Source organism: Sceloporus occidentalis, unplaced genomic scaffold (genome assembly GCF_023333645.1).
Source record: "Sceloporus occidentalis isolate IW3139 unplaced genomic scaffold, rSceOcc1.0.p SCAF_9, whole genome shotgun sequence".
NCBI classification, from domain to species: domain Eukaryota; kingdom Metazoa; phylum Chordata; class Lepidosauria; order Squamata; family Phrynosomatidae; genus Sceloporus; species Sceloporus occidentalis.
Genome location: NW_028316989.1, coordinates 7,541,499 through 7,569,158, shown reverse-complemented (window position 1 = coordinate 7,569,158; position 27,660 = coordinate 7,541,499). Strand labels below are relative to the sequence as shown.

At 40.0% G+C, this 27,660-nt stretch overlaps 1 protein-coding gene across 1 annotated transcript in view; it reads left to right on the top strand.

Annotated features, from left to right (window-relative positions):
• Positions 1-8,338: 8,338 nt before the first annotated feature.
• Positions 8,339-27,660, top strand: part of KCNU1 (potassium calcium-activated channel subfamily U member 1) — a 54,055-nt gene continuing 34,733 nt past the window's right edge. Inside the window, exons 1-16 of the mRNA XM_089538206.1 lie at positions 8,339-8,527; positions 9,904-10,005; positions 10,818-10,879; positions 12,141-12,231; positions 12,933-13,044; positions 13,580-13,655; positions 14,880-14,955; positions 16,310-16,480; positions 17,107-17,198; positions 18,664-18,774; positions 19,720-19,825; positions 20,289-20,371; positions 21,627-21,696; positions 23,063-23,215; positions 24,943-25,055; positions 26,925-27,011. Of these exons, the coding sequence (XP_089394332.1) occupies positions 8,339-8,527; positions 9,904-10,005; positions 10,818-10,879; positions 12,141-12,231; positions 12,933-13,044; positions 13,580-13,655; positions 14,880-14,955; positions 16,310-16,480; positions 17,107-17,198; positions 18,664-18,774; positions 19,720-19,825; positions 20,289-20,371; positions 21,627-21,696; positions 23,063-23,215; positions 24,943-25,055; positions 26,925-27,011 (1,694 nt within the window). The remainder of the gene's footprint in view (positions 8,528-9,903; positions 10,006-10,817; positions 10,880-12,140; positions 12,232-12,932; positions 13,045-13,579; positions 13,656-14,879; positions 14,956-16,309; positions 16,481-17,106; positions 17,199-18,663; positions 18,775-19,719; positions 19,826-20,288; positions 20,372-21,626; positions 21,697-23,062; positions 23,216-24,942; positions 25,056-26,924; positions 27,012-27,660) is intronic.

Below are 27,660 nucleotides of genomic sequence, written 5' to 3'. Positions count from 1 at the left end.
GCAATTTCAATTCATCTCTGCAAAAAAGCAATGACATTAAATCTGGCCTGGTCTTCCTTTCTTGCACAATTTTCTGAGCAATATTCTGAAATCCTGGTTGCAGGAGGGTCCCCTCCTCCTCTGTCCCACCATAAAAGCAGTCCTAGATGAAAAGCTTTCCACTGAGATTTTGGGAGACACAAACCCCTTTTAGAACCAAAAAGTAATTATTCTTCAAAGTTCTTTGAAAAAGGGAGTTTAAGGTATTTAGTGATTAAAAACTTGATGTCCTTGAGTACAAGTCAGATAAAGGAATTACCAGGGACCTTAAAGCTGCCAAAATGGCAAACATAAAGGCAGCAATAATGAGTCTGTCTGAGGTGATTACTTTTTCTAATTAGAGGAACATGTCTCATTTAGGCATGGTAATCTCAGCCTATCTTTGATGTCATTTGGTTTGCCCCATCTCACATTAACTCACTGGATTCTAAAAGGGAGCACTCACACAGGCCATCCCCTTATAAAAGTCTGGACCATGCAGCTTAATGTTTGATTTCTAAACTAAACTGTATGGCTGAAATCCTATTAAATTAATTCAACCTAGAGTAAACCTATTAACTCAGTGGGATGTTCCTATGTGTTGACCATTCAGCAATTGTTTCAGTGTAGGCTAGTCAATAGGATATTAATCTATGTCTGGGGAATTTCATGTAGCACTTAAAACTGTTGAGGAGCTAGACTAAATGCACCAAACAGCTACTGAGCAGCAGAAGTAGTAGAAGGTGACACTAGCAGACAACAGCAGTGAAAGTGTAACTAACAATTCCTAATACTGCACAGAAGGAGGCATGGCAAACCTCCTTTTGAAGATCTTTACCACAAGGCCTTGAGTCTGCAAGGCATAAACAGAGCTGTTGAAAATAGGGTAACTTGGAGCTCGCTCTTTCATAGGGTTATTAGAAGTTAATAAGTTAACAACAACAATGTGTTTACTATTAGGAGGCATGGTTGTGAGGATCATGTACAAGTAGGACCTGCAAAGGATTATGGGCGCAGAGGCTGTACTAAATTAAAGGTATTTATAGGAATAATTAATGCATGATAATACACATACGTATTTTCCTTGTCTTTATGTTCACACATGTGTTGTTCCTTGTCATCATATCCAATGGCATTGAGAAGCTTACAAGAAAACCAGCTATACTATTAGGCAAAGCTGGATGGGAGCATCAGGTTGCAAACTGGTGAATTAGCTGTTCCACTCAGCTTCCAACATTTTGGAGAGTTATTTTGGGGCTACTGTAACTATTGTTCTGGTCATAATTTTTGCAAACAAAGTTGCAAGCTAAGCTTAGAGGGAACAGGGAAAGCTTAAAGGAGTGGTAGGTGACATTCCCGTGCATGTTAATGAAAAGTTCCTTTTTGCCTTAACTCTTTGAGCCCTGGTTTTGTGCTCATTCTGGGCAAAACTTTCATCTGATTTACAGTGAGCCCTTGCTTTATGTAAGAGATCTGTTCTGGAACACACACACCCCTACATAAAGCAAAAGCGTGTATGGTTGAGCTCCATTATAGCCAATGGGGTTTGTGCATGGCTGTACACACATGTGGGGCATTCACCCATTTCCTGGGCAGCTTCAGCGTATGCTGAAAGCCGCCTATAAGGATCCTGCATATGGCGTGGGCTCACTGTACTTAAGGGCTGTGCTCTTCACTTGCAAAACTGTTGGGCACCTGTGTTTGAAGGATCACTTCGAAACACTACAAACTCTTCTGTGTTGTGTCTGTAACCATTTCTTAATCATGTGCTGTGGCTGTTCCTCTCCCAGAGGCATTTGGTCTCTTATTATCCCTTACAAGTGGGATTTTTTTTTGGGGGGGGTGTTCCCTCATTAGGCTTAAGAGGCCGATCAGATAAAAACACGATTTCTAAATCAGGCTGATTGAAGCAATCAAGCTGCTTGCATAAGGCTTTTTAAAAAATCCTTCATTAGCCTCAAGGATCCCTTTGTAATGAACATGGCAGCAGAGGAAGCTCATTGATCAAATGAAAAGAGCAGCTCAGCCAAAAAATCCAAGAAAATGGGCAGAAAGATGGGCAATGACTGGTGTCCAAAATGAAAAGCCTACCACAATTCAAGGAAATGATGGATATTTTTTCTGAATGCAGAGGACTTTCCCACCTTTATTGCTGAGTAACTATAGCATGTTATAATATTTCTTGGCAGAAATGGATACTTAGCCCAGAATGCTGACCAGGGCTAGTTATGGGGAGCATAAATGCCCTTCTTGAAACAGTTTCACTGGCTACCTGTTCTGGTCATGACCTATAAAGCCTCATACTATCTGAAAGACCTTTATCTCCCCATATGGACCTGAGGAAGGTTTTCTTTCCCTCCCTCCCCATCACAGGCTCTCTTGGTGAGGACATGAGAGAAAGCCTTCTTAGTGGCTGCACCCACCTTCTGCAATGCCTTCCAATGGGAGACTAGCCTGGCCCCCTTCCTGCTTTATTTCCACCAGCCGACCTCTTTGTTTAAGCAGGCTCTTTATATATAAGCAGGAAGGCATTTATTGGGAAGTTTTATTTATTTTTTGAATTTTTGTATGTCTTTTTAAATTTTATATTATTTTATCCAATTATTTTGTTTATTTTCACTTCAGGTTTTTAATTGACTCTTTATGGGAGCCACCTTGTGTCCCACTATATGAGAAAGGCAGAATGCAAATCACATGATTAAATTAATGAAATAAATAATAAAATTATATATGGGTTCTGTTCTGAAGGGAACCCCTTCCTTCTTACCAATGGTCAATGGTATCTGGATGGCTACAGCTTGAAGTGGCTACCGCTTTTGGTATCCTTGCTAAGGAGCATAAATCAAGGCAGTCTACTCATCTTTGAGCAAACGACAAGAATGTAAAGAATTATTATTTTCACAAAGGGAATGTGAAACACAATCTCACATTCCCTTCACCCATGTATTTGATGCGACTATATACTGATATGAGTTCTTGCCTGCATTAGCTAGAGTAATGGTCTCTTTGAAAATATATTAGCAGGAAAATTTCCCCTTGAATTCCTCTTAAAGTGGGTGCCAGGAAGATGAGATGCCTTGGCTATTAAGCTGTCAATCTGCGTAATGCTTATTAGGGAAATAGATGATTTCTGTTAAAAAGAACTGATGGATGACCCATTAGAAATAGATGTGTGTTTATTAAATTGGAAGCTGAGGAGGAACAGAGCTGACTGGGTCATTTGCTTCCAAACTTCAGGCTACTCTCTTTATTTTAATTTATTTTTTTTAATCTAGAAGGTTCAGTAGCCTTTTTAGAAAATGAGTATGCGGGGAGAGGGTTTAGCTGCATTTATTTTATTTCTGTATCCTCTCAATAGGAGGAAATACATAGGTTTAAAGCAAACAGTTATGGCTGCAGCTATGTCTCCAAACCAAGCCAATTTGGATCACACGTTAGCCTTCCCATGCCAACTGAAAACAGATGCAGAGTGAAGAATTCCCCTTTGACATTCCTGGTGTGAAATGATTATGGTCACTTTGTGCCAGCCTGTGGGCAGAGCCAGGGTGCAGCGTCCTCACTCTGGATGCCCTAACCCTGGCCCAGGGTGCCATTTTGGCTTGCACCGGTCCACACAGAGTGCGCCATCATGGCGCGACTCCGGTGCTGCATCCATATGATGCAGCCTCAAAGGGGCATCATAAAGCTGTGCCAGAGATGTATCTGGTATACATATCTCTTTCCAATTTTGAGATAAAATAGTAAAAATAACCACTTGATAAGTAACATATGGGAGTGCATCTGCCAGTAAATAGTTGATACATTCCTCTTTGGACCCTGAAAATCTTCGGATAAACTGGCTCAGAAATCTCCCCCTTATGTTTCTATTATGAAAAATATAATGTTTAATATCTTCCACATGACCAAAATGTTCTATAATTTTAAAACAATGATACAAAGGCCTAGCACTTTCCATTGGGCTTTGCAATAGACCCCCTCCCCATTCAGACTGCTTGTATTTGCAATGAAACAGGATTAATAATTGGATTGAAATGTCAGATCTGTCTGTCTTGGTATTCTTTGGGAGTTTGATGCATGAACTGCCCACTCATTTACTTTGCCACTCAACAATGTTCCAGGATATAACTTTTATGCTGCCAGGATATTTGCATAGTCAGTTGGTGGAATTTAGATCTATAAGTCAATTTCCACATAGAGTATAAGTGTAACCAATAAATAGTTAATCCAAATAAAACATCCACTTAAGAGCATATGCAAGATACACAGTGAGAGAAAAGGGTTATGGCTGGAATTCTGTTGTTAGCATTGAGAAATAAACAGTGGTGGCCTTCGGCAGTATAGGCAGGGATTTGCTGCCATCTAATGGTAAGGCCAAAGCATGGCATCTGGTTAGCTTTCCCAAAACAACTCAAAAGATTATTCTGATTATCTTAGTCTTTTTTGCTATATTGGTATTAAAAGGCAAACAAACCTATAGTAGCAAGCAAATAAACAGAATACTGCAACATGACAGGTGAGAATGCAGGTGGCATGGGTAGGAATGGGTGGCTCGAATGGGTGGCTCAATAAATATGTTCTGTCCCATTCCCCTCAACTGCTCTTTGCATAACAAAAGATGTGCAGGATGAGTGCATTTATATAATCCTGTCTATTTATCCTCAGGCTAATTCAGTTGTTTATTTTGATGCTTGTTGTGCCCCTGATCCTAAGCATAAGCCAGGACTTAAATATGGAAGACAAGAGTTAGTTAACTCTGTTTCTCCCTCAAATGCCCAGCGCAGACCCACATGATCATAAGTCTGATGCTAAAGTCTGACAAAGCAAGGCCTCCTAGCTAACATTGATCACCTTTTGCCAATATAACCAGAGAGGAATCATGAGAAATGTAGTCCAATAGGATCTGAAGGCCCCAGTAGCCTATCCAGAATGAACCAGGTGGGAAACAAAAGAGAGGAATCCAAAGTGCCACTGCAATAGCAATAGCATTTACATTTCTATACCACTTCATACTGAACTAAGTAGTCTCTAAGCAGTTTACAACATGCAAGTTAATTGCCCCCAACAAGCTGGATACTCATTTTAGCAACCTACAGAAGGATGCAAGTCTGAGTCAACCCTGGAGTTCTGGGATAAAACTCACAACCTTGTGGCTGCAATACTGGCTGAAGCACTGGCATTTAACCACTGCGACATCAGGGTTCCAGACCATAGGCTTTATTAAAAGCATAGGCTTTTTAAAAATCTCTACTTCTCAGACTATGAGGCTGGAGTAGCAAAGGGGTAAGGTAGTCCCTTGGAAGTGAATGAAGCATTCCTTGGAAGTAGGATTCTGGTAGACTTGAGTTCCTTACCCCAATCATCTGTAAAGAGTGCTCTGAACCTTATGCTGGGCCAAAGGTACACCTTTGAGAATATACCCTAAAGACAACTCCATGTTCATGTCTGTGTAGTACATCCTCCAACTGTCCCAATTTGATAGGAACAGTCCTGATTAATCATCTGTCATTGCACTTTTTCAGTTGCTTCAGCTGCTGCAGACTGAGTCAAAGTGCAAAAGTAGATTACACTCACTTAACTCAACTGTGGGGAGACAACAGGCGGGGGCAGAATCTTGCCCTCCCCAGTAGATAAATGCAAGAGCAAGATGCTGCAGCTTCTCCTACCTTGTGTATTATTTTTCACCAATAACTTTTCCTATAGTGACCACATTCTGAAGTTGCCTGGCCCCATGTGTCTTCAGTTTCCATCTGTGAAATGTTGGGATGTATGACATATTCACAATTTACAAACCCTTCCAGCAGATATTGGTTTAGGCATTAATTTGTGTGTGAAGGAGATCTGATTATAATTGCTCTGAGTTAGCCAGAAAGGACACACATATGCAAACACAAATAAGAAGACCTACTTTGCGAAAATTGCAAAATGGCCACCCTAGGCCCATTGTTTCATTGCTATTCAGAGCTGCAGCTGGCTACAGCTGGGGCCCCTTTGGTTTCAGTTGGGAAATGATGGGCATTTAATAACTATTTATTGAAAGGCCATGATATTGTATTTTTTCCCTCACCAACCCTCATGCCAGTGAATTGTTGTTTTGCTACTTATTTTTCCTGGACATGTGTCCCCTTTTCAGACGAAATCACCACTTTCCCACTCAGCTGCTCTGATTGCGTGAAGAGGAACCTGATTGCATTATTATTCATCCATCACTTTCATAAAAGATTTTTGAACACTCTTCATGAACCCTAGAAGCTGTGATGAAATTATATTTCATTGGGGAGTGAACTGTTGGGATAACTAGCTAGATCTGATCCCAGCAGGTGCAGAAGTGGGTTGCAAGGCCTGCCATTGAACAATTTGCAGAAAACTGTCCTTGGTTTTTCTCTGTCCTTTCCCTCTCTCTGGGGCCTAGTCTATAAGTGCCAAACTACACATGGCACAAGAGATCTATGAACTTTGTGAGGTCTTGGGGGTCTGTTGATGCAGCTGTAGTTTCTCCGAAGGGGGGTGGGTTCAGGAAAAGTCATTCCCTTGTCATCCCCCCCCCCCCCCCATTTTTCACTTAATACAATTTATAAAACATTCTGTTTCTGAAGCAGTTTGGAACAGGATACAATAAATTAAGACAACCAAATAGGGGGAGAAACCATATATACACATTAAAAATGTGTACCTTTTGGAAAACTTTGGTTTTCTGGAGAAGCTGCACAGCTGTGTGCAGCTGTACAGTTTTCTGTCACTGTGGCAGAAAATATCCCCAAGTGCACCAAAGCCATGGGATGAAAAACTGCTTCCTTTTTCTTGACATCTCCTGGGAAATCAAGATTCACCTCTTACCAGATTTATTTAGCAGATTTATTGGTACACTGCTGAAGACCACATATGACAATTACATAGATGGCATGCAATAATTTTTGACTACAGCTCCCCCTTGCTGTGGCCTTAAACAAAATAAAAGGCATGCATCATTTCCTCTTTACATAAGGAAAAGGGAATAAAGATCTCCTGAATGTTTACTCAAATCCTTACTAGCATAGTTTCTTTCTTCTGTTTCGATTTCCATGCCACAGATGTTTAGGTTGCGACCTGGTGCTGGCCTTGTCTATTTGGAGGGAAGGATTTATCTCCTGGGGTGTGATCTAACACCACTCTTACATATATCCCTGTGGTAACTGTCACAGAAAATGACTGTCCAGAAGCACCATGGTTGGAAAAGTTGGCATCATTCACTTACTCCTTGAACTTTTTCACTGTTAGGTCTAACTTCTTAGTGTAACAGTAATCAGCAGCTTCTTCAACACAGAATTTCTCTTTAAAGGTGTCCCTGTTCCTTCTCTCCATATGTGTGTGTTTTCATGTGCATACATATATAAGGCGGCGGGGTGGGTGGGTGGGTTAAAAAAAGAGTATTTCTGACAAGTTGGTTCTAGATTCCTGAAGGATAGAGAAAACCTACTGGAGGGCAAAACCCACCATGGCAAATGGTCAATGATTTGGAGAGATTCCAAACAATCAGAAGATTGGTTTCCAATTTGCTTCAGAATTCAATTTAAGGTGCTGGTTTTGACCTACAAATCCATAAAGGCATAGGGCCAGGATATCTGAAAGACTACCTCTTCCCATAGGAGCCTGCCTAAAATCTGAGGTCCCTGGAGGAGGCTCTGTTGTGGGTCCCAACATCTTGTGAAGTTAGGCTGGTAGGTACACATAACAGGGTCTTCTCTGTAGCAACATCACAACTGTGGGACTCCCTAACCAAGGAGGTTAGGCTGGCTCCATCTCTTTTAAGCTTCCAGCAGGCAGTCACAGCAGTGTTGCTCTGCATGGCTGCTAATGTATGAAACTGGTCTATTTTCAAATCGTTAGGATTTTTTAAAAGTTGATTTTTACATAATAATAATAATAATAATAATAATAATAAATGATTTTTTATATCCTGCCCATTCACAGGAAATCCAGGCAGTTTACAGCAATAAAGAATACAATTGAAAATACAAGTTTTTAAAGAATATTTTAATACGTTTAAAAACTTTGTGTACAATTTTGTTCCTATTTGTTCATTGATTCAGAATCTCCTGTGGGCTGGGGAAGGATCCAGAAATCTCTTAAATTTAAATAACAAATAAAACATTGGGACAACAACAGGTTGTCTACCTCTCCTCAATGGTTTCTATGTAATGTTTCTAGCCCACAGTCACACTAGGATTACTATTATGCCCTACATGTTGGCAGTGACATCACAAAGATTCTGCCAAGGCATAGGCCCTTTCAGAACCTGTAAGTGATCAGTTGGGAGGAGAAGACAGACAGGAAAGGAGGAACCATGGCTCAGTACATACCAGAAGAAGACTGGATTGAGGAGATTGCATCACACTGTACAGATTATGTCCAAGTAGCCTTTATCACTGCCTGTCTGTCTATTTTTGTGGGAGGCCTCACCCTCATCATTTTGTATAGGATAGTTGAGAGCATTATGAGCTACATCTTCTCTCTAATTGCTAATCATTTTAAGGTAAACAGATGCTGGGAGGGGAGGAGAACTCACAAATATACAGCGACTAACTAACAACTTAAAGCCGGTTATCACTTAAATTAGAAAGCTTCCTACAAAAAGGGGGCAATTTACATTTATCTTAAAGCTTAATTGTTTGTCTTAAATTGTACTTTTTAGCATTCACTTCTTTCCAAGTTAATTAAGTTATTAATTGGCTTTTGATTAAATGTCTCTTTTCAGCATTGCCCAGCTGGTTCTTTAATAATTGCTATAGGAATCATTGGCCAGCCAATATGTCTTGGTGATATATGGAGATATAATTCCAAATTATGCCTACATATTATCTTTTTTAGTTACTGTGAGTGGAGTTGTCCAGCATATCTATCTACAATTACCTCCTGGCCACACCACAGACATATAGGGCCCATACAGACAGGCCAAAATAAAGCTGCTTTGGGTCACTTTGGAGGTATGTTGTTTAAATGACACATGCATCTTAGTTCTTAGGGCTGGAGTGTGGCTTTGGCATGGCTTCTGGCATCTTAGGACACATGCATCATTTAAACTGCATACCTCCAAAGTGACCCAAAGCAGCTTTATTTTGTCTGTCTGTACAGGCTCATAGCTTCTCAATGGGTGGTGCAGGCATCCTTGGTGAACCCCTAGTGATGCCACTGCTTGGGAGATCCAGGTTCAAATCCTTGCAGAGCACAGGATGATCTTGGGACAGTCACTCTCTCTCTCTTAGCCTGACCTACATTAGAGGGTTATGGTGAGCATAGAAATAGAGAAGGAGAGTCATGTGCCACATGTACAGTTTATTGGTGGAAATACTGTTTATAAATCCCACAAATAAATGAAGTGCTTTTTCAAGGTCTTATGCAAGCTACAAAGGAGAAGAAAATAATTCTACCAGGATTCCTTTTGAATTAGTCTAGCATACCTACACTGGTATAGCAGAAGAAAATAAAGCCAATGGGGACAATGTCTTTGAAGGAAGGTGGCTCTAAGCAGCCTATTTTTCAAATGTTTGGCTTTGGGTGGGTCATTGGATCCAGGGTATTTATGGAAGTCTAGCTTGAAAATCACCCATACGTTAGGGCAGATGATTTTCCAAACCAGCCTTATCAAAACACCCAGGATTCAGGGACTCACAAAGAAGCAGGCATTGGATAAATGGGCTTTTCATGGTCAGCATCCTTTTCTTCCCACCACGGCTTTTTCCCTCCTTCCTTTGCCATCATAGATGACTTCTATAAAAGTGTAGCCGCTAGTGTAAATGACAATGAAGTTAGCCTAGTGCATCAAGAAGATTCAAACTTTTGCTCATACTACACATCAGTGCATAAAAAGGTACATTACAAGGACCATTTCCCCTTTTTTACATTGCATAGATACAATCTGTAAAATTCCCTCTCCTGGACCGCTGGAAGGGATACTTTCAAGACTGGGTGGTGAGGATGCTCTCAGCTCAGACTTCTGTAGGACGTGTTGTGGTGAGTAGTTCCATGTGTATATATTCCCTTAGTGTAGTCAGTACAAATAATCATATCTGAAACCTATTGTGGAAAGCATCATCATACGGTAATTAAGTTATCCTCTATATGGATCCAAAAATTATGTAACCAACAGAGCATACTGTAGGAAATTTGTTCCCAATCTTCACTCTTAGATCTTGGACTACAGACTTGGAATCTCTGAGCATTGGTCATGCCACCTGAAGGTTTTGGTTTGTTTGTTTGTTTTAAGCTGAAGTCCAGGAATGTCTAAGAATGTCAGTTTGGAGACCACTGCTCTATGAAGAAAAGGCTGGGAGAAAGACATGTTGTGGAATGTTCTTTCTTCTCAAAATGTAGATGGGAAGAGAGTGGACAGTTCAGTCTGGGGCGCTTCTTTTCTTTTACAACAGTTTGCACTCATGTTTTTGGGATAGATGGCTGACAGAGAAAGGAAAAGCAAGCATAAAAGGAAGACAAATGATCCTAATCCCTTTCTGCCTAAGGCATCCCATCCGTAGTGAACAGGGGAGCAGCAAGAACAAATGCAGAAGCTGCTGTTTCTTCCAGCAATTCAATGGTTCAACAATTCAGTGTTCAGTGATTACTCCCTTTTGGTTGCATGTATTACATGTTCATCTTGCATTAAGACAGTGTGATGAACCTCTTTTTTCAATCAGCAAGGTACCAATCACAATAAAGTAATCTAAAATAGCATCCAATTTAAAACCAATTTGTGTGGCTCTACCCTTCATTATTGGGGAAATCTTTAAGGAGATCTAGTATGACTGACATACTGATTTTTGTTTCAGGTAATACTGGTGTTCCTCTTTAGTATTGGATCACTCATCATTTACTTTATCAACTGCTACGGGTAAACTGAACTTTAACACTTCTAAAGCTTTATTTTAGTTTGCAGATTTTATTTCCATATTTCTCTTTGTGTGTGGAAACTCTTCCCAACTCTCCAAGTCATCAGAAAGATGGTGGACCTAGGGCACTAGGGAAGACACAAAAGATTGGCCAAACTGCTAATCTTTTTGCAATTCGTTTTGGTCACCATTTACCAAATGGCAGCAGCTACAACTAACATGAAAGAATGAAACAAACTGTTCCCCCTCCTCTGAGAAACTGTTAATGAATTTCTTATTCCTCTTGCTCACAAATAGGGTAGGTAATTTTAAAAGGGAGTCAGGGTTTGGAGGCCGCATGACGCATGCCATGACTGCACCCCTGGGGTGGCCTGACACTGCACACTGTTCCATACGGCACATGGCATCACGACGCTCCTCTGGCGCTGCATCCACATGATGCAGTGCCAAAGGCGTGCCTTAAAGCTGCAGCACTGTGGCTATCACACCCTTTCCAGGGTGCAAAAAGGAGCTGCTTTTTGTAGCTCCTTTTTGCTCCTTGGAAATGCCAGATCAGGGCTGTGGCATGAGGTTACCACGGCCCCATCCAGAACAGCTGAAGGTGGTTGCAGGCCATCCCTTAGGGCAGTCTGCACAGCCCCTGAGTATCAAAGGTGCTACAAGATCTCTCTACTTATATATTATTATTGCTGTTGGTGTTTTGACAAATTACTTACACCATTAAGGATGCCATTCATTTTCCAGAAAAACCTCCAGAATAGCCCAGAATATCCTGGTCCCACAATTTCCCCAGTCTTCCCTCATTACCTGGTCTTCCATTTCAGCCACTGTGGTGGCTGCCTGCATGGGCATCCCATTGTGTGATGATGTGGGTTGCTCACTTCTGAGGTCAGCATGAGATAAACAGAGACAAACATATGTTGAGCACCTTGTTCTGACCTCAGAACGAGAGACTCTTGGCAGCCGCAAACATGCTGGGTGGCTCAGAGGGACATCTGTACAGACAGCCACATTGGTGCAAGAACAAATGACTTCAAATCTTCCCAGAAGATCCAGAGCAGCACATCAGCTGTGTGTGTGTGTGTGTGTGTGTGTGTGTGTGTGTGTGTGTGTGGTGTGTGTGTGTGTAAACTGTTTAAGGCTCTTATACCCCAGTTCTGGTGGAGAACATGTTAGATGTTGTCCAATACTGATTTCAAGGGTTGTTTGGAAACCTTATATCTATAAAAGATAACGAATATTTGACTATCCTGTTTCTTCCAGTGTTAGTGAATTCTGTCTCACCTTTGAAGACAAGACAATTAATATAGACCTATTCTTCAATGTATTCTTCCTCCTTTACTTTGGATTACGGGTAAGAGATCCTTGTTGTAATAACAACAGCAAACATCAGTAACAAAAATATATGTCCACCTAATGCAAATTTCAACTCTCTGACTCTTGCTAGGCTGCAACTCCCAACAGCCGTAGTGCGTGATACGAGTTGCAGTCCAACAAAGCCTGGCGTCACCTTTTCCACCTTTAATCCTGTTATTTAAAGGTTACTCCTGGATTACAATCATAACTATAGCTTGGTAATATAATTATTATTAAGCAAACATTTCCATGTTGAAGAAAAGAAGCACTAACATTACTCTGGAATCTTGGGAGATCTTCTGTGCTGGAAATAAAAGTACTAGATTGCTCTCATCTTTATAGTGGGAGACATATACACAGTGTTTATATCCATTGTCTCCATATGATGGACAAAGGGCAGAAGGGGAAGCTGATGTGATCATAAAACTATGCTGACTTTGTGTGGAGAAGCTTCTACAAGCAGAAACAGCAACCCTTTTAGACCTTTCTTCAAGGTACAGATACTGAGCTGATGCAGTGGCCAAGACATGCAATGTTTGCAAGGGGTCCAGAAAGCATGTTCTTACTAATCTTCCATGCATTCTGGCCCCCTTGCAAACATGAGCTTTTTATATTTTGTGAGAGACTAGTTTGGAAATAAAGGAAATTTAGGGAGATAATGACTATTGTGTCATCTGATTGTGTGCATTTTTTCCCTAGTTCTTGGCAGCAAATGACAAGCTGATATTTTGGCTTGAGCTTAATTCCGTTGTAGACTTCTTCACCATCACTCCAGTCTGTATAGCCTTCTATTTGGAAAGAAACTGGCTTGGTGAGTACACACAGAAACAACTCTGCATCTTTCAGGTGTGATCATAAAAAAGTGCAGGTACTCATCATGAAAGGTTTGCCATCACTACTGTAGCCTAAATACTACCAGCCAATCAATGGGATTTATATAGGCTTTGACTTCATACAGCAGTTGAGTCAACTGGTCTGCTTTAAGTGGGATTGGCAATTGAATTTAAACATATGAGTTAGCATTCCATTATTCAAAAGAGCCCTGTCAAACAATCATCCGTACAATCTGTGAATAGTTATAGGGTCCAACTGAGAATCGTCCCTGACCCCTTCATATACTTTAAGCTAACATTCCTTGAATGCTCTCACAACAATGCCATCCTCTTCACAGGATGGAATATTGTGGCTAAATACTTTTCTCAGGAGGAACTATAAGAATTCAAAGGGACCTTCACAGACATAAATATAGGGGATTGACACCTAAATGCTGACTCCTTGATAACAAATGGAGTGTTGGTGCAAGAAGGTTCTTTCTCATATGTGTCTCCTCACTTTCTCCTCTGTAGGTTTGCGGTTTCTGAGAGCACTCAGATTGATGGAACTTCCCAAAATAATGCAGTTCCTTCACATCACCACAAGTGGGTAAGCAAAACATGGACTGGGTTATCCAAGGTTGGTGACTATGGTCCATTTCTGTCTCACAGCCCTCTGTAGACTACAAAGACCACCAAAACTGTGGAGAGGAAGAACCCACAAATGAAAGCAGAAACAACTAAAAGTCTACTTTTTGGAAAAACAGTTTCCCCCAAAATAAAGCTATACAGAGGGTTCACACAATCCATTTAAAATGTGAATTACAGCTCCTAGAGGTTCCAAGAAAGAGAGTTTATCTCATTTCCCAGAGAAAAATGTAATCAGGATTGTCGTTGGAGGCTAAAGGCTACAGAAAAAGCCAAGGAATGCTGCATGTTCTCCTCTTTGATAAACAAACCATTCCAACCCCCACTTTGAGTTTTCTCTTGCTTGCTAAGTAGGTCATATTCTTACATGACCACTGAATGATATGATCTTCTGTGCTGAAAAACAAATAACTGCAAGATAGGGTGTGAGGATGTTTTATGATGGAGAGAAACCGTACTGGTTTTCTTTTCATCAGCAAATCAGTAATTTGTGAAAGATGGACTGTGTTTGTGTGGCTTCCTCCTCCTGACATTGTCATTTATCCTACTGGAAACCTCGTCTGCACTGAGACAGCACCATATCAAAAAATCGCAGCTATATATACTGTATCGCAGGAGTGCACAAAGATTGTTTTTAAGTGCATCAAAGACAGAGGGCAGAAGATGCAAATAAGAAAAAGTTAAATGTTGCAAACTCTGTGATGACTGTGTGCAACATTTAGACATTAAAACCACAACAAAGCAATGAAGAACGTCTAATACATTTGCTCCATTTTGGATACAAAAGTAGGATACTTGGAACTCCAATCTAAGGGGAGAAACTAGAATGAAGGGAATTTGCTTCAATATGTGTGACTGTTGTGGCAAATTTATAATTTAATATTATTTTTGATAGCCACTGTGGAAGCTCCAGGATCAAAACACAGTCTGAAATCTAAATCTAAAGGGAGCGGGGAGATTTGGAACAGGGGCCTTGCATCTGTGCTGGGAGAAAAGGTCTGGCTCTGAACACTTCCATTTGGTGCACAATACACACTTTTCTCAAATAGGGCTTAGAGCAGTTGCTAATTTATAATGCAATGTGCATCGCAGCATTGAGCTAAGATACTGGGAGGACTAAATAGATGTGTCATTGGTGTCTGCCCCTGTTTTATCACTCACACTGTATATTTCCTTTCCTTTCCAGTACTGCAATCAAGTTGACCAAACTACTAGCTGTATTTGTCAGTACCTGGCTAACTGCTGCAGGATTTCTTCATTGGGTATGTAATAGGGATGGAAAGAGTATTTGAAAATATTCAATAATTTTTTTTAACAAAAACAAACCCGTTTTGTAAGTGTTGGGAAACCCTGATGAGAAGAATCTTGGACTCATGAAAATATTTGTAGTCTATAACTTATATATACTTTCATATTGCAGTTAAGATTTACTTAAGGTTAAATCCATGAATGCCTGTATTTCACAGAAGCCCATTAGGGTTGTACAAATGCTCAGATAATATATAATAATAATAAAAGTTTTATTTCTATCCCGCCTTTCCAGGGATCAAGGCGGCATACAATAATGGGATATATCATCCCAATAACAAATAAAATACAGATGGATAAAATGGTTAAGAATAAGATAAAAGACAAGACGGAGAATATATAAAAGCCTGTAAGAGTTGTTATAATAACATAGCAGACACTATGGAAAATTATGTTATTAGGGAGAACCTAAGGACAATGTTACCTGTAAACTGGTTTAGAAGGCAGATGTTCTACATGAATTGTTCATTGCCAAACCTGTTAAAAACTGAATAGATGGATAAAGCTTCTATATTGTTCTGATGAATATGATGTCTATATGACTTAAAATAAGAGAGGCTATATGTAGTATAACAGAATGGCATAAGAGAATGGCAATGGCAAACCCCTCTGAAGAAACTTACCATGAAAACTCTATGATAGGGTCTCCTTATGGTGCCATAAATCAGAGGTAACTTGAAGGAACGCAACAGCAAACAAGACAATATTATGTGTGTGTGTGAATAATAATAATAATAATAATAATAATAATAATACACATTTTAAATGACATGAAGGCAAACAATACCACACCACAAGGTAGAAAAGGTAAAGTAATCAAGATTAATAAAGTATAACAGTGGGTCAGTGGGTCAGTAGTTAAGACATTGATTCTGATGGTTGCAAGATCGTCAGGTCAGCAGTTCAAGTCACTAGTCCCAGCTTCTGTCAACGTAACAGTTTGAAAACATGTAAAAGAAAAAGTAGATAACTAGGTACCACTTTAATGGGAAGGTAACAGCATTCTGTGCAGTCATGCTGGCCACATGATGACAGGGATTTCTTTGACAATGCTGGCTGTTCATCTTAGTAACAGAGATGGACACCGCCTCCTACAGTCCGACACAACTTGAAAACCTTATCAAAGGGAAAACCTTTATCTTTTACATTAAGGTGTAACAAGATTGCTAAATACAGTCTGAGTTTCTCTTTTTTAAAAATAAAGTACATATATAATTAAGGAGTGTAATGCAATTTTAACAAGGATTGCTTATACCAGTTCTGCATCTTATGTTTGCTCCATTTTTGTTTTTATTGTTTATTCTGTAGATGGAAAATACTGGTGATCCATGGGAAAAGCAGAAGAATTCCCAAAACCTGACTTATTTTGAGTGTTTATACCTGATTATGGTGACCATGTCTACAGTTGGTTACGGGGATATAATTGTCAAAACCAATTTAGGACGTGGATTCATCCTTTTCTTCATCGTTGCTGGTTTGGTAAGAACATATATTATGATTTGAATTAGCAAATAGATTCTTTTCACATATCTCTTCTGTTCTCTCCAGATGCCTGTGAATAGTTTCCCAGTGGAAGAGATGATGGGGCTTGCAATTAACAATATGGGAAGCAATGTGTAGGCAGCCTAGTACATAGCTACCTTCTTTCAGAGAGGGCAAAGAGACCAGTTTGTTGGGAAATTGAGAAGGTTTTGCCCCACTACAATGTTTTCTTCAGATACATATCTTTATTGACCCTCAATTCATGAGCGGCTAATAGTTATCACAAAAGAGTTCTCTCAAGTACTATGATAGTGTTTGTCAACCCTTGACTCTCAGATGTTTGGGGCTTAAAATGTTTTGTTCCTATGTTAATGAACTGACATCCCAGCCTAAGGGTTTCAGGCTCTGCATCTTCTTCATGTTCCAAGGAAGAAGCATTGCCTTTTCCATGCAGGTTTCCAATGTAGGTGTGTGTTACTGTGTGGAGATTTCTTCATAAACATGTAATGACGTTGGGCCATTGTATCCGTTTTGCATAGGCAGTTCCTTGAAATTCAACTTGACATGTAAAAATTATGTTTGCATTCAAGAAAATAATCATGTTTATATCTCCGTTATCCGAGATCCTCTTTGCAAATTTGGTTCCTGAAATGGCAGACATTGTTGGAAGCACTAGGATTTACAGAGGGTCCTATGAGGCTGTGAAAGGCAGGAAGTAAGTGATTTCAATTGCATTTTCACTGCAATAAAAAACAAACCCTTTGAAAGGGAACAGGATGGGTTAGCCATGCTGATATGGGATTGGCCCATCCGGCCCATGAGAACAATGCGGCACCACTTCACCAGGTGTGACCCAGTATGTGCAGCTGCTATTGTGGCCAATCCAGTCTGAGTTCCAGTGCATAATGCTCCTGACTTCAGACTTTCGGCCAATGCAGACAGGACCTGAGACTCAAAAAATTAAAAGGAGTGGATGAGGTGCTTACTTTTACTACATAAGAGAAAGAAGAAGTCCTGAGCAATTCTCAATGAACTGCTCTCCTTGTTACTTCTTTTGCAAATGAAGTACCATATTTACAAATTCTCAAGCAAGGTGGAATTGAGCATTGAGAAACCCCAAAACCCCATATGTTTCCTGAATGGTAACAATCTCTCCTTACATTCTGTAATCCTTGGTAGCCCCTATCTGTCATGTACTGGTTCACAAAAAAAGAAACAACCTTATTCAGAAACTAATGATGTTCACCACAGAAGTGTGTTGTCAAGACTGAGGATCCAACAACAGTCCAGTATAGTTACACTATACCATACCTCAGATTTTTGCCCATAAACCCAAACAGAATTCTTTCTTCTTCTTTCTCATTGTTATCCCTCTTTCTGCTCCGTACCATTTCTTTTCATGGGACTGGCCTTGAGTCTCCAGCTAGAGGCTTTCCTCATCTGTTCTTTAGCCTACAAAGGAATGTGAGCAGCAGCCCTACTAATTAACTTATTAATTTGTCCCATTATTTAGTAACACATAATATATTATATGCAAGCAAAGCATATTCACCAAGGCAGGCAAGCTGAAAGACTCAGCTCCTGACACTTTCTTGGGGACTTGAAATGTAGTATATTGAGCATTTCCCATCTGTAGGCCATTGTTTTGTTTACCAGGTGCTAAAAGAAAAAGGATGGGGCAAGGGAATAAAAGAAAAAGGGAATGACAGAGAAAAATTCATGTATCAGCTTTAAAAAGACTTCATATGAAAATGGAAAAAAATTATATAAAAATATAATACCCAATCTTTGAATGGTGTCAAACATTTGAATGGTGTTGTCTGTACAAAGTTCTGAGGCAAACACTGCATATCAAAACATCTTAGATTCTGCATGCATTTTTTATAATTGATTTGACACAGATGGAATATTTAGACAATTTATAGAGAGAATCTATTCCGGAAATATACATGTCAATAATTTATATTTTTATATAAACTCTTTTCAAGTCAAACATTCAACTTGCACTTTTGGTTTGGACTTTTGCATTCGCCTACACATTTGAGGTTTTCCTATTACATATATATATATGAATGATGTCAGGTAACTATGAAGCTCTACAGACCAGTTCTGCATTAGAGATAACCATGCTATTTTTTTCATACAAGGATATGAGCTTCAGACATTTCTTCCTCCTGCAGGTATATAGTTGTCTGTGGTAATATCAGTCTGAACAGCGTAACTGCTTTCATAAAGGACTTCCTAGCTCAAGCTTCAGGAGATGTTGCCACTGAGATGGTCTTTTTGGGAGAGTAAGTATTATCTCTTTTATGTGGAATATCATGTTCCGAAATGGAGGCTAAGGATAGATGCAATTGGAGTTGAAACATAACTACACATGAATGAGCTACACTATTAAGGGTTATTAGTCATGACAGCTTCCTGTGACTATAAGGATGAGAGCCCAACAGCATCTAGGAGAAACAGTCTTTGGTTTGTATTCCATTAGAGATAGATGTGTACGTCATTTTGTTGAATGTGACACCTCATTTAAATGAAGCTATTCTATAGCCACTTGCACCCCACCCCAAAACTTCCCCCTTTGCAGCTGACTTCAAGGCTGCGGTCCCTGTCTCTATCAATATTTGATCCCAGGTATGAGAATTCTTTTACTGCTTCTATTTCTTCATTGTCTAAGTTGAACTGGTGAAGATTCTGCATGTTTTGTAATATCATCCAATGTCCTTCTCCTTATGAGTTCATAAAAAGAGCAGAGTAAGATATAATTTTTAATGTCCTTCACTTGTCCCTGACTGTAATGGCAAAAGTGCTGCTCTATGGTGACTTTGCAGAACCTGTCCCCAAGATGTTCCAAGGGCATAGTTTGAAAATGTAAACTAGTAAATGCCTTCTGTACTGTTGAACTGACATAGATACCATGAAATACATTCTTTTTCTTAAAGGGTGAGTACCACAGGATAAATTTTGAATGCTTAACCATGTCATAATCTCAGTTGCATCTTATATCTTTCTTATATGCAATTCCATTAATATAATGACCTTGGCAGAGCTGAACTGGCATCCTTCAGGTGACTTATAGAAGGTTGAATCAGCCTGGAATGGATATAGAAATGCAATTTCTGCTGCTCACTGGCCATATTCTTTATTAAAAGACAGTTCCAGAATGAGGAAGACTTCCATCATCACAGTACCAAAATGCCAAAATGTTTACCCTTGTTTCTATTTCTCTTATGTAGAAATCCCCCTTCTCTGGAGTTAGAAACTGTGTTTAGATGTTATGCTGCATATAGCAGTTTCTTCCAAGGTACTGTCATGAAGACTGAAGATCTTCTGAGAGTTCAGGTAGTTATCGTCATCTGTAAAAGTAGGCTTTATAGCCTCAGCTATGAATAAATGTTCATGGAACTAAACTAATGATGGGAAGGTAGGAACCTTGTCTTATATCAAGTCAGGCCAATAGTCTATCAAACTCACTAGTGTGTACACCAACAGTAGGCAAATATGGCCCCTGGCTACCTATGCCCATTTTTTGGTCAACTCAGTACCTCCCTCCCACTGGTCCTCTTTTCATTTCTTTGTGCCAAAGAAGAAATGTTGCCTCTATGTTGCCACATGGGGGGCGCCATGATGAGACAAGCGCCGTGCAGCGTTTGCACATTGTAAGTTATAGAATAATAGAATTATAAAGTTGGAATGGATACTGAGGGTCCAAGACCCTGCCAATGCCAAGTATGTGATATAAATGTATAAGAATAAAATTTATACAAACCAAGGTTACAATCCCCTTTACTGTCTTGGGAAACAGATGCATAGTGCTGAAGCATGTCTCATCTTGGCTGACACATGTTCTGTTGAGCCTTACATTGAGGACACGTCCAACATCATGAGGTAAGACAGAATGTGCAAAGTGGTTTTTCAGTCTTGGGTTTCAGTAGTCCAGCCTTCCCATTCCTGAGATCTTCCATTGTGTTGGTCTATAGGTTTCATCATCCGCAACCATCATGATCACTGTACTTTACAAGTAGCTATGTGAGGTATTCAGCCTGGTTGTCAGAAAGCTCTGGCACCCCAACTTACAAATCCAGGGATTCTGTAGGATAGATTCATGATAGTTAAAGTGATGTCAAACCACTTTAATTCTGCAGTGTGAATATATCCTAAATCATGTTAACATGAAGATGTGAAATACAGATTTGTTCCCATGCACTGCAGGTGTAGGTGTAAGTAGCATCTCTTCTAGCTTGGTGCAAACTCTAGTCTCCTTTTCCTAATCTTTTCCCCATTCAGTCTCATCCTACACTGCACAGTATCTGTTTATTTGTATGTGTGCATATGCAAGTGTGTTGGTTTCAGGGTTGTTTTTTTAAGTAGCAGTTTTATTAGTGGCATTTCCTTTACACCCATTTTGGCCCTAGTTTCCAGGGTAGGGTAGGTTTTTCACTCTGCAACAAAAATGGGATTTTATAACAAACAGCAGGAGTTTATTTCAGGAGTTAAAAACAGGTTAAAATAAATCTGTGAGCAGAGCACCCAAGCTACCCTGACCCTCTTGTAGCATCTCCATCCATGAGTACAGAACTCCTTTTCAGACTTTCTCCCCATATGAAATGTAAAGGACAGAATTTGCTTGCTGCTTCTGCTTTATTTTACACACATGCCCTAAACCACTGAATAGTAATACATTTCCAGCCATTATAGTAAAGCTAACTTTAATAGTGGGTGGAACAATCCAGGTGTTTCAAATTCGGATTTCTGGATTATTTTTTTGGATCAAAATTAGGTTGGATCATGTCTAAATCTCCCTGGAAAAAAAAGGGGGGGGGGCAAATTGGAATCATCAAAATAGATTCAAATCTGATTTAGGTGTCATTGGCACACCCTAAACTGTAGGATAGTAAGACGTTTTGTGTTGACTTAGAATACGATTAGATGATAATATAACGGGAGAATATTTTGCATTTAGAAGACATTGGCATCAATAGCTACCCAAAGCGACCCAATGAATGATTTGTATTAAATGACCTGCACTCAGTGAAGATGAAAATATCCACTGTGGTGGTCCTTCTCCTTAACATGTGTTTATTATCCTTACTAAATCCTAAATGCAAAAAGCATACTGATCAACACTTTTTTTTCCATGCAGGGTCCTATCCATCAAGAATCACTTCCCAAGTACCAGAGTCATAATACAAATCCTCCAGTCTGCTAACAAGGTTGGCCATGCTTTCTTTAAGGATAAATTATAGTGGAGCACATCTTTAAAGACTGGAGCTCAAACTGAACTGAAATCATTTATGCTCCTTAATTTTCCTACTGTGCCTTGTTTCAACTGCAGCATATCATTTTGTTGGGTAGTCCAACCCCAAAGAAATGGTGGTTTTATATGGGGGAGTGTGTAGTCTGCAGTAGAAAAGTGGAGGTGGGAAAGTCCCAGTCAATGTATGCTACAACATTCACAGAAGTTAGTCACTTTCTCTCATACCATACATTGGTGACAAGTGTCAGGAGAGACAGAGCCAAAAATGAAACCAATGAGCAGTAAGAGGGAGGTGTTCTCAGGGAAGCCCCAAGGTTGCAAACAGTATTTTTTAAACATGCCTAGGTACTTTGATGGGAGACCACCAAGAAATACCAGGTGCTGTAGGCTATATTTCAGAAGAAGGAACTGTCAAAAACACCTCTGAGTGTTCCTTGCCTGAGAAACCCTGGCCTGTTACAGACAGCCAAAATAAAGCTGCTTCGAGTCACAGTGGAGGTATGGTGTTTCAATGATGCATGCGTCCTAAGAGTCCAGAAGCCACACCAAAGCCACGCTCCAGTCCTGAAGGGCTGGAGCATGGCTTTGGCGCGACTTCTGGACTCTTAGGACGCATGCATCATTGAAACACCATACCTCCAATGTGCCTCGAAGCAGCTTTATTTTGGCTGTCTGTAACAGGCCCCTATGAACTTCGTGGGGTGGTCATAAGTTGACAGGAGACTTGCAAGCACACAAACACACACACAAACATACACACCAAAGAGGACAAACAATAGTCTTTCCCAACCCAGTGAAAAACTGAATATTCTCAGTGGTCATGGACTGTTAATGTCACTTGGAAATGAAAAAATGGAAAGCAGAGGTTAAGATGGAATAGCATAGCTTTGATAAGAAAGCAATAGCAGCTGGATGGAATTCTGAACACTTCTATTTTGGAGCTGAAGATAACATGGCAGTTATGTTGAAAGAACAGGTGCTGTTCACTTCCATTGAATTTTAGACTAGTTATATTTTACCTTCAGTATAACTACACAAGGAAAGTCACTTAGGTATCATGAGGATGAGTAATCTACAAATCTATTTTTATTTTAAAAGAAAATAAGCAAAAAGCAGAATTAAGGATTGTGAAATATTGAGGATTTTTATTATCTCACATCCTTAGACTTTTCCTTCCCTTCCTCTTTCTTTCTTTCTTTCTGACGGTGAGAGAACAAGTGTTTACTACTGTCTTGGAATGCTATTGTCGTTGTTTTTAATGGAAACTGCTGTTGTATGATTTCTCACCCCTTTGCATTTCTCTTTGTTTTACCTGGAAACAGCTCTACTTGCCAAAGCTTCCCAACTGGGAATGGAAGAAAGGGGACAGTGTCATTTGCTTTGCTGAACTCAAGCTAGGGTTAATAGCACAGAGTTGTATGGTACCTGGTTTGACGACAGTGTTGACCAGTCTGTTTGTCCGGGAAAGTTTACAGGTGATTTTGTATTTCTTCTTATTTTATGGGCTGTTGCTTTAACCAGGAGGCAAATAAGAGAGGTCAAAAGTGAAGATCCCTTTGTGTTGAAAATTGTTCCATGAATTCTTTGGAACCAAGACATTCCAAAGGACCTCAAAACAAACAACCTTATCCTGGAAAACCCACTCTAGTCATTATCTCCCATTTCTACCTCCACTGTCATATTGCCTTCTCTTTGCAAATCAGCATGGAATAGAGATAGGCTAGTTCTCCCATGCAAATGGGAGAGGAATATAGGGTCTTTGAACAAGAAAACTGAAGACATGTTTTTTTGGGGCGGGGGGTGTTTTGTTTTTGTTTTGTTTTGTTTTTGGTTACCAAGATAATCTGAAGGTTTAAAATAGTTCCACCCCACCATGTGTTTCCATTCCAGTCAATGCCATTGCTGCCTAGTACTCCATTTCTCCAAATACAGTGGGTCCTTGGTGTGTTCTGGGCTTTGGTTCCAGCCACACACACCCCAAGGATACCAAAATTGGACAACCAGTTTCCAAAATATACCCAAAAGCCAACTGAACTGGCAGCATCTGAAGCAATCTGCAAAGCATTCTTGAGCTTATACTCCTCCCTCCAAAATGAAACTTCATTGAATTCATTCAAAAATCCCATCTAAACTTCAAGTCCTCTATTTTATTTTATTTGTAAGTTTAATTCTATAATGAGACCTAGTCACACGCATACCCAATAATATCACAGAGGCACTGAAGAAAAGGCTTACTACCACTGAACATGAAATTTAAATGTTCAGTGAGATCCTGGAATTCCCCTAAGTGTAGTCTTCTTACACATTTTAAAACAGACACCCTAGCGCTCAAATCCTGCAAGACCCCCTAATTCATTTGCCAGTGTACTAAAAACCACCAACAGGACATCACATGGCATATTATCTAATAATAAAAAATCATCTAAATTGTGCACAACACCTCTACACCTAGTACTAGTCTTGATGGCTCATTCAAGGAAACTACTAAACATCTCAAAGGCCACATGAGACACTGAACAGCCCCATAGGAAGGGCCCAGTCCATAGGCAAAGGGAGATATGAATTATATTTTTGTTGCCATCATTAGATTGTGTTACTGAAAGGCATGCTAAATATTTTCTTCCTGAATAAATATTGCAATCCTAGATGTGTCTATTTAGAAGCAAGTCCCCTTGAGTTCAGTAGTTCATTTGGAAAGGATTTGCAACCCAAGAAAATGAAATGCACTGTGGTGCTGCACCTAAAAGAGTAAATATTTCAGGTACAAAAGCCCATCCTCTTTCTCAGAATTGTTTACACATGCTCTACAAATATAATTAATTCTACATGTTCATGAACTCTTTCATGCTAGTGTCAGGCATATGTAGCATGAATACTGATCCAGCAGAACTTATTTCTGGTGCTTATTCATTCCATGCATAAAGGCTTATGGACTAGAGGTTGGATATTTCTTCAAAACTTGCAATGGGGTGACATCCTTTATTATATCGAACAGCAGCATGCTAATAAAAAGAGAGTGCAGGGCTCTTTCCCAGCCTTACTACCACCACCCAGAAATGTCTGTTCAAATGACTGCCTCATTCTTGCTATTAATAGGACAAGCCCTAAGCTAACCCATGAAACTTCAGAGCTCACAAGTCTAGCAGAAACTACAAACTCAAGCCTCCAAATAGGGCTCAAATCATAATTATATCTGTTGCAGCAAGAGGGTCTTAGTTTTGCAAGCCAATATGAAGTAGAAGGCGAAGAATATAAGGTGATGACCCAGCTTTTCTCCACTGAATTCGTTGACATGTCTTTCAGAGATGCTTGCCGGTAAGTACTTTATTTTTTCCTCCCCCTTAGCCTGATTTCTTAGCCCTCACTCATAGTTATCAACCCACACCATTCACCTATCCTCTCCTTACCAGATGGGCATACCTGTCCTTTCAACAGGTAAGCATAGTCCAAACCAGTTAGCTGAAAACCAGGCTTTCCCTCATACACATCCCATCCAACCAATGGTGATCACCATGATGATGCTGAGGGGGATGGCAGAATTGTGCCTAGTGAACACCCATGGTTATTACTATCTTTATTTAATGCATGTACTTTCCCTCTGTCATACATCATGGAACTCAACACAACATGTATGGGATTCCCAAGGATTCTATCATCCAGATGATCAGAGCTAACATGACGTAGAGTGCCTCAATCAGAAGATATTGGGGATCAGAAGTGATGGCCTCCTAACTGTTTCTCCTGTTGGAGGGCAACCTGTCCTGGAACTCTTAAACTGGTCTGCTTCTGTAGGCATGGTTGAGGAAACTCATACTGCCAGTGTTTAAATATTTTTCAGTTGCCAGTCCTGTAGGCCTCTGAGCATGGGCTGGTGGGGAGATAACATCTTGTCCTTCACCTCAGCCAGTAATTTCTTAGACCAGATCTGAAGAGGACCACCAAATACAGACCCAGATTTACATAGATTCAGCAGAGTGTCTTGCACAATGTGCCTGGGACCCAAATATTTATCAACATTCTGCCTAAACCATCCTGATCAGAATATGAAATCTAGAGGTGACTCTATAACTTTTTTTTTCAACTGATATTCACAAATTTCCATCAGTCCCACCAGGGACTAGGGGATGTTTAATATTCAAAAACAGATAACATAACACTGAATTTACCAGGTTTTTTAAATCCTTGTTTATTTGCACATTCATGTGTTTAATCTGAGCTCGTTTCTTTTCTTAGATTGTGTTTTGTGAAGCTTAATCTTATACTCCTTGCTATTGAAAATCAAGCTGGTCCTCATGCAAACAGGTGACCAAACCTATTACTGAACACTTCTAAATATAAGAAATCACACAGATACTACTCTCTCACTGTACTTTGAGTGTAATATACCACAAGAGCCATTTGTTCTGACATTTAGCAATAGCCCCAGCTAATCTAATGGTGATCTGATTTCTGTAAAGAAAGGTGAAATCCTCAGGTGATGCAGGATGGTAGTTCTGCATTCCTGTCTTTAACTGTGAATTCTTTTATCTTTGAAATGGGCATCGATGACCAACCATGAAATAATGAGGTCATGCACAAATAAATGGGTTAAATAAGGGCTACTTTATTGGCATATACCCTATTTAACTCAATTTGGATTTAGGGAAAGCAAAGCAGGTTGGGGGAGCAACCAGATGAGGGTCCAGTTGAGGCCCAGGTGGTCAACCTGTGACCAGCCTCCCCTACCTTCCCTTGGGAGAAACATCAGACCCTGTGGGCAATCTAGAAACCATTGGTTGCTGCCCAGTCAGTCATTTACTGGGAGGCAAACCAGAGGCCTACCCCTTCCCCCAAGTTTGAAGACTTCATAAGAGACAGTAAACTCCTAGGTTGGTTCCAAGGACCGAATTTTTCTCCACCCCCTCAGACCCAATGACCCATAGAGGTTCTAGAGCCCAACTCTTCACTAACAGGGTGCCACAGTGTATACCAATCTGATAAATTCTCCCCCTGTAACCTGCCATGGAAAAAGGAGAAACACCTGCTTAGTCCCTTTCCCACACCAGACCAGCCAATGTAGCCCTCATCCCAATTTGCCCATCACCACCCACTTCTAACCTGTAGCTATATGAGTGACAACTTTTATTCAATGCATGAAGCAGAAATTAACCTGTTTATTATCATTCTCAAACTGTTTGACCACAGCATTATGATCAACCCATCATCCAGTATTAAAATTGATGTCAGCACGATGGGTTTTTTCGTTGCCAGATCTGTAACGGAACTCAGAAGGTAAATGCTTTCCATTGTAGGCATTCATGATTTGAAATTAGTATTATATTCAGAATGTTATTCTTTGGAATGGATTACAGCCAGTGGCATGCCATGTGCGCTTTCATGTATTTGTCCACTTGGGAGTGGAAGTGGGGCAAGAGCTTCAGCTAAAGAAATAAAGAAAAGAACCTTAGAAACAACAGTTAATATTATGTAAGTGAAGACTGAATAGAATTTATTATGGTGGGGATAAGGACAATGAATGAGGAGGAAGGAAACTATCCTTTCTCCTACTTTTGTTCTTCCTGTAACACAAGGCTCAGCTTCAGAAGAAGGCAATGCCAAACCCTCTCTGGACAAGCGTGGCCAGGAAAACATATTTGGACTTAGGTCCAAAACACATTGCAGAAATAATCCAGTTTAAGACTGCTTTAACTGCTCTGGCTCAGTGCTAGTGAATCCTAGGAACTGTCGTTTATTGTGGCACCAGAGCTCTCTGACAGAGAAGGCTAAAGGTCTCACAAAACTACAGTTCCCAGAATTCCCTTACATTGAGCCAGGGCAGTTAAAGCAGTGTCAAACTGGATTATTTTTGAAATGTGTTTTGGACCTTAGAGTTACCATAAATCAGAAATACACACTATAGTCTCACATGTACCCTCACATG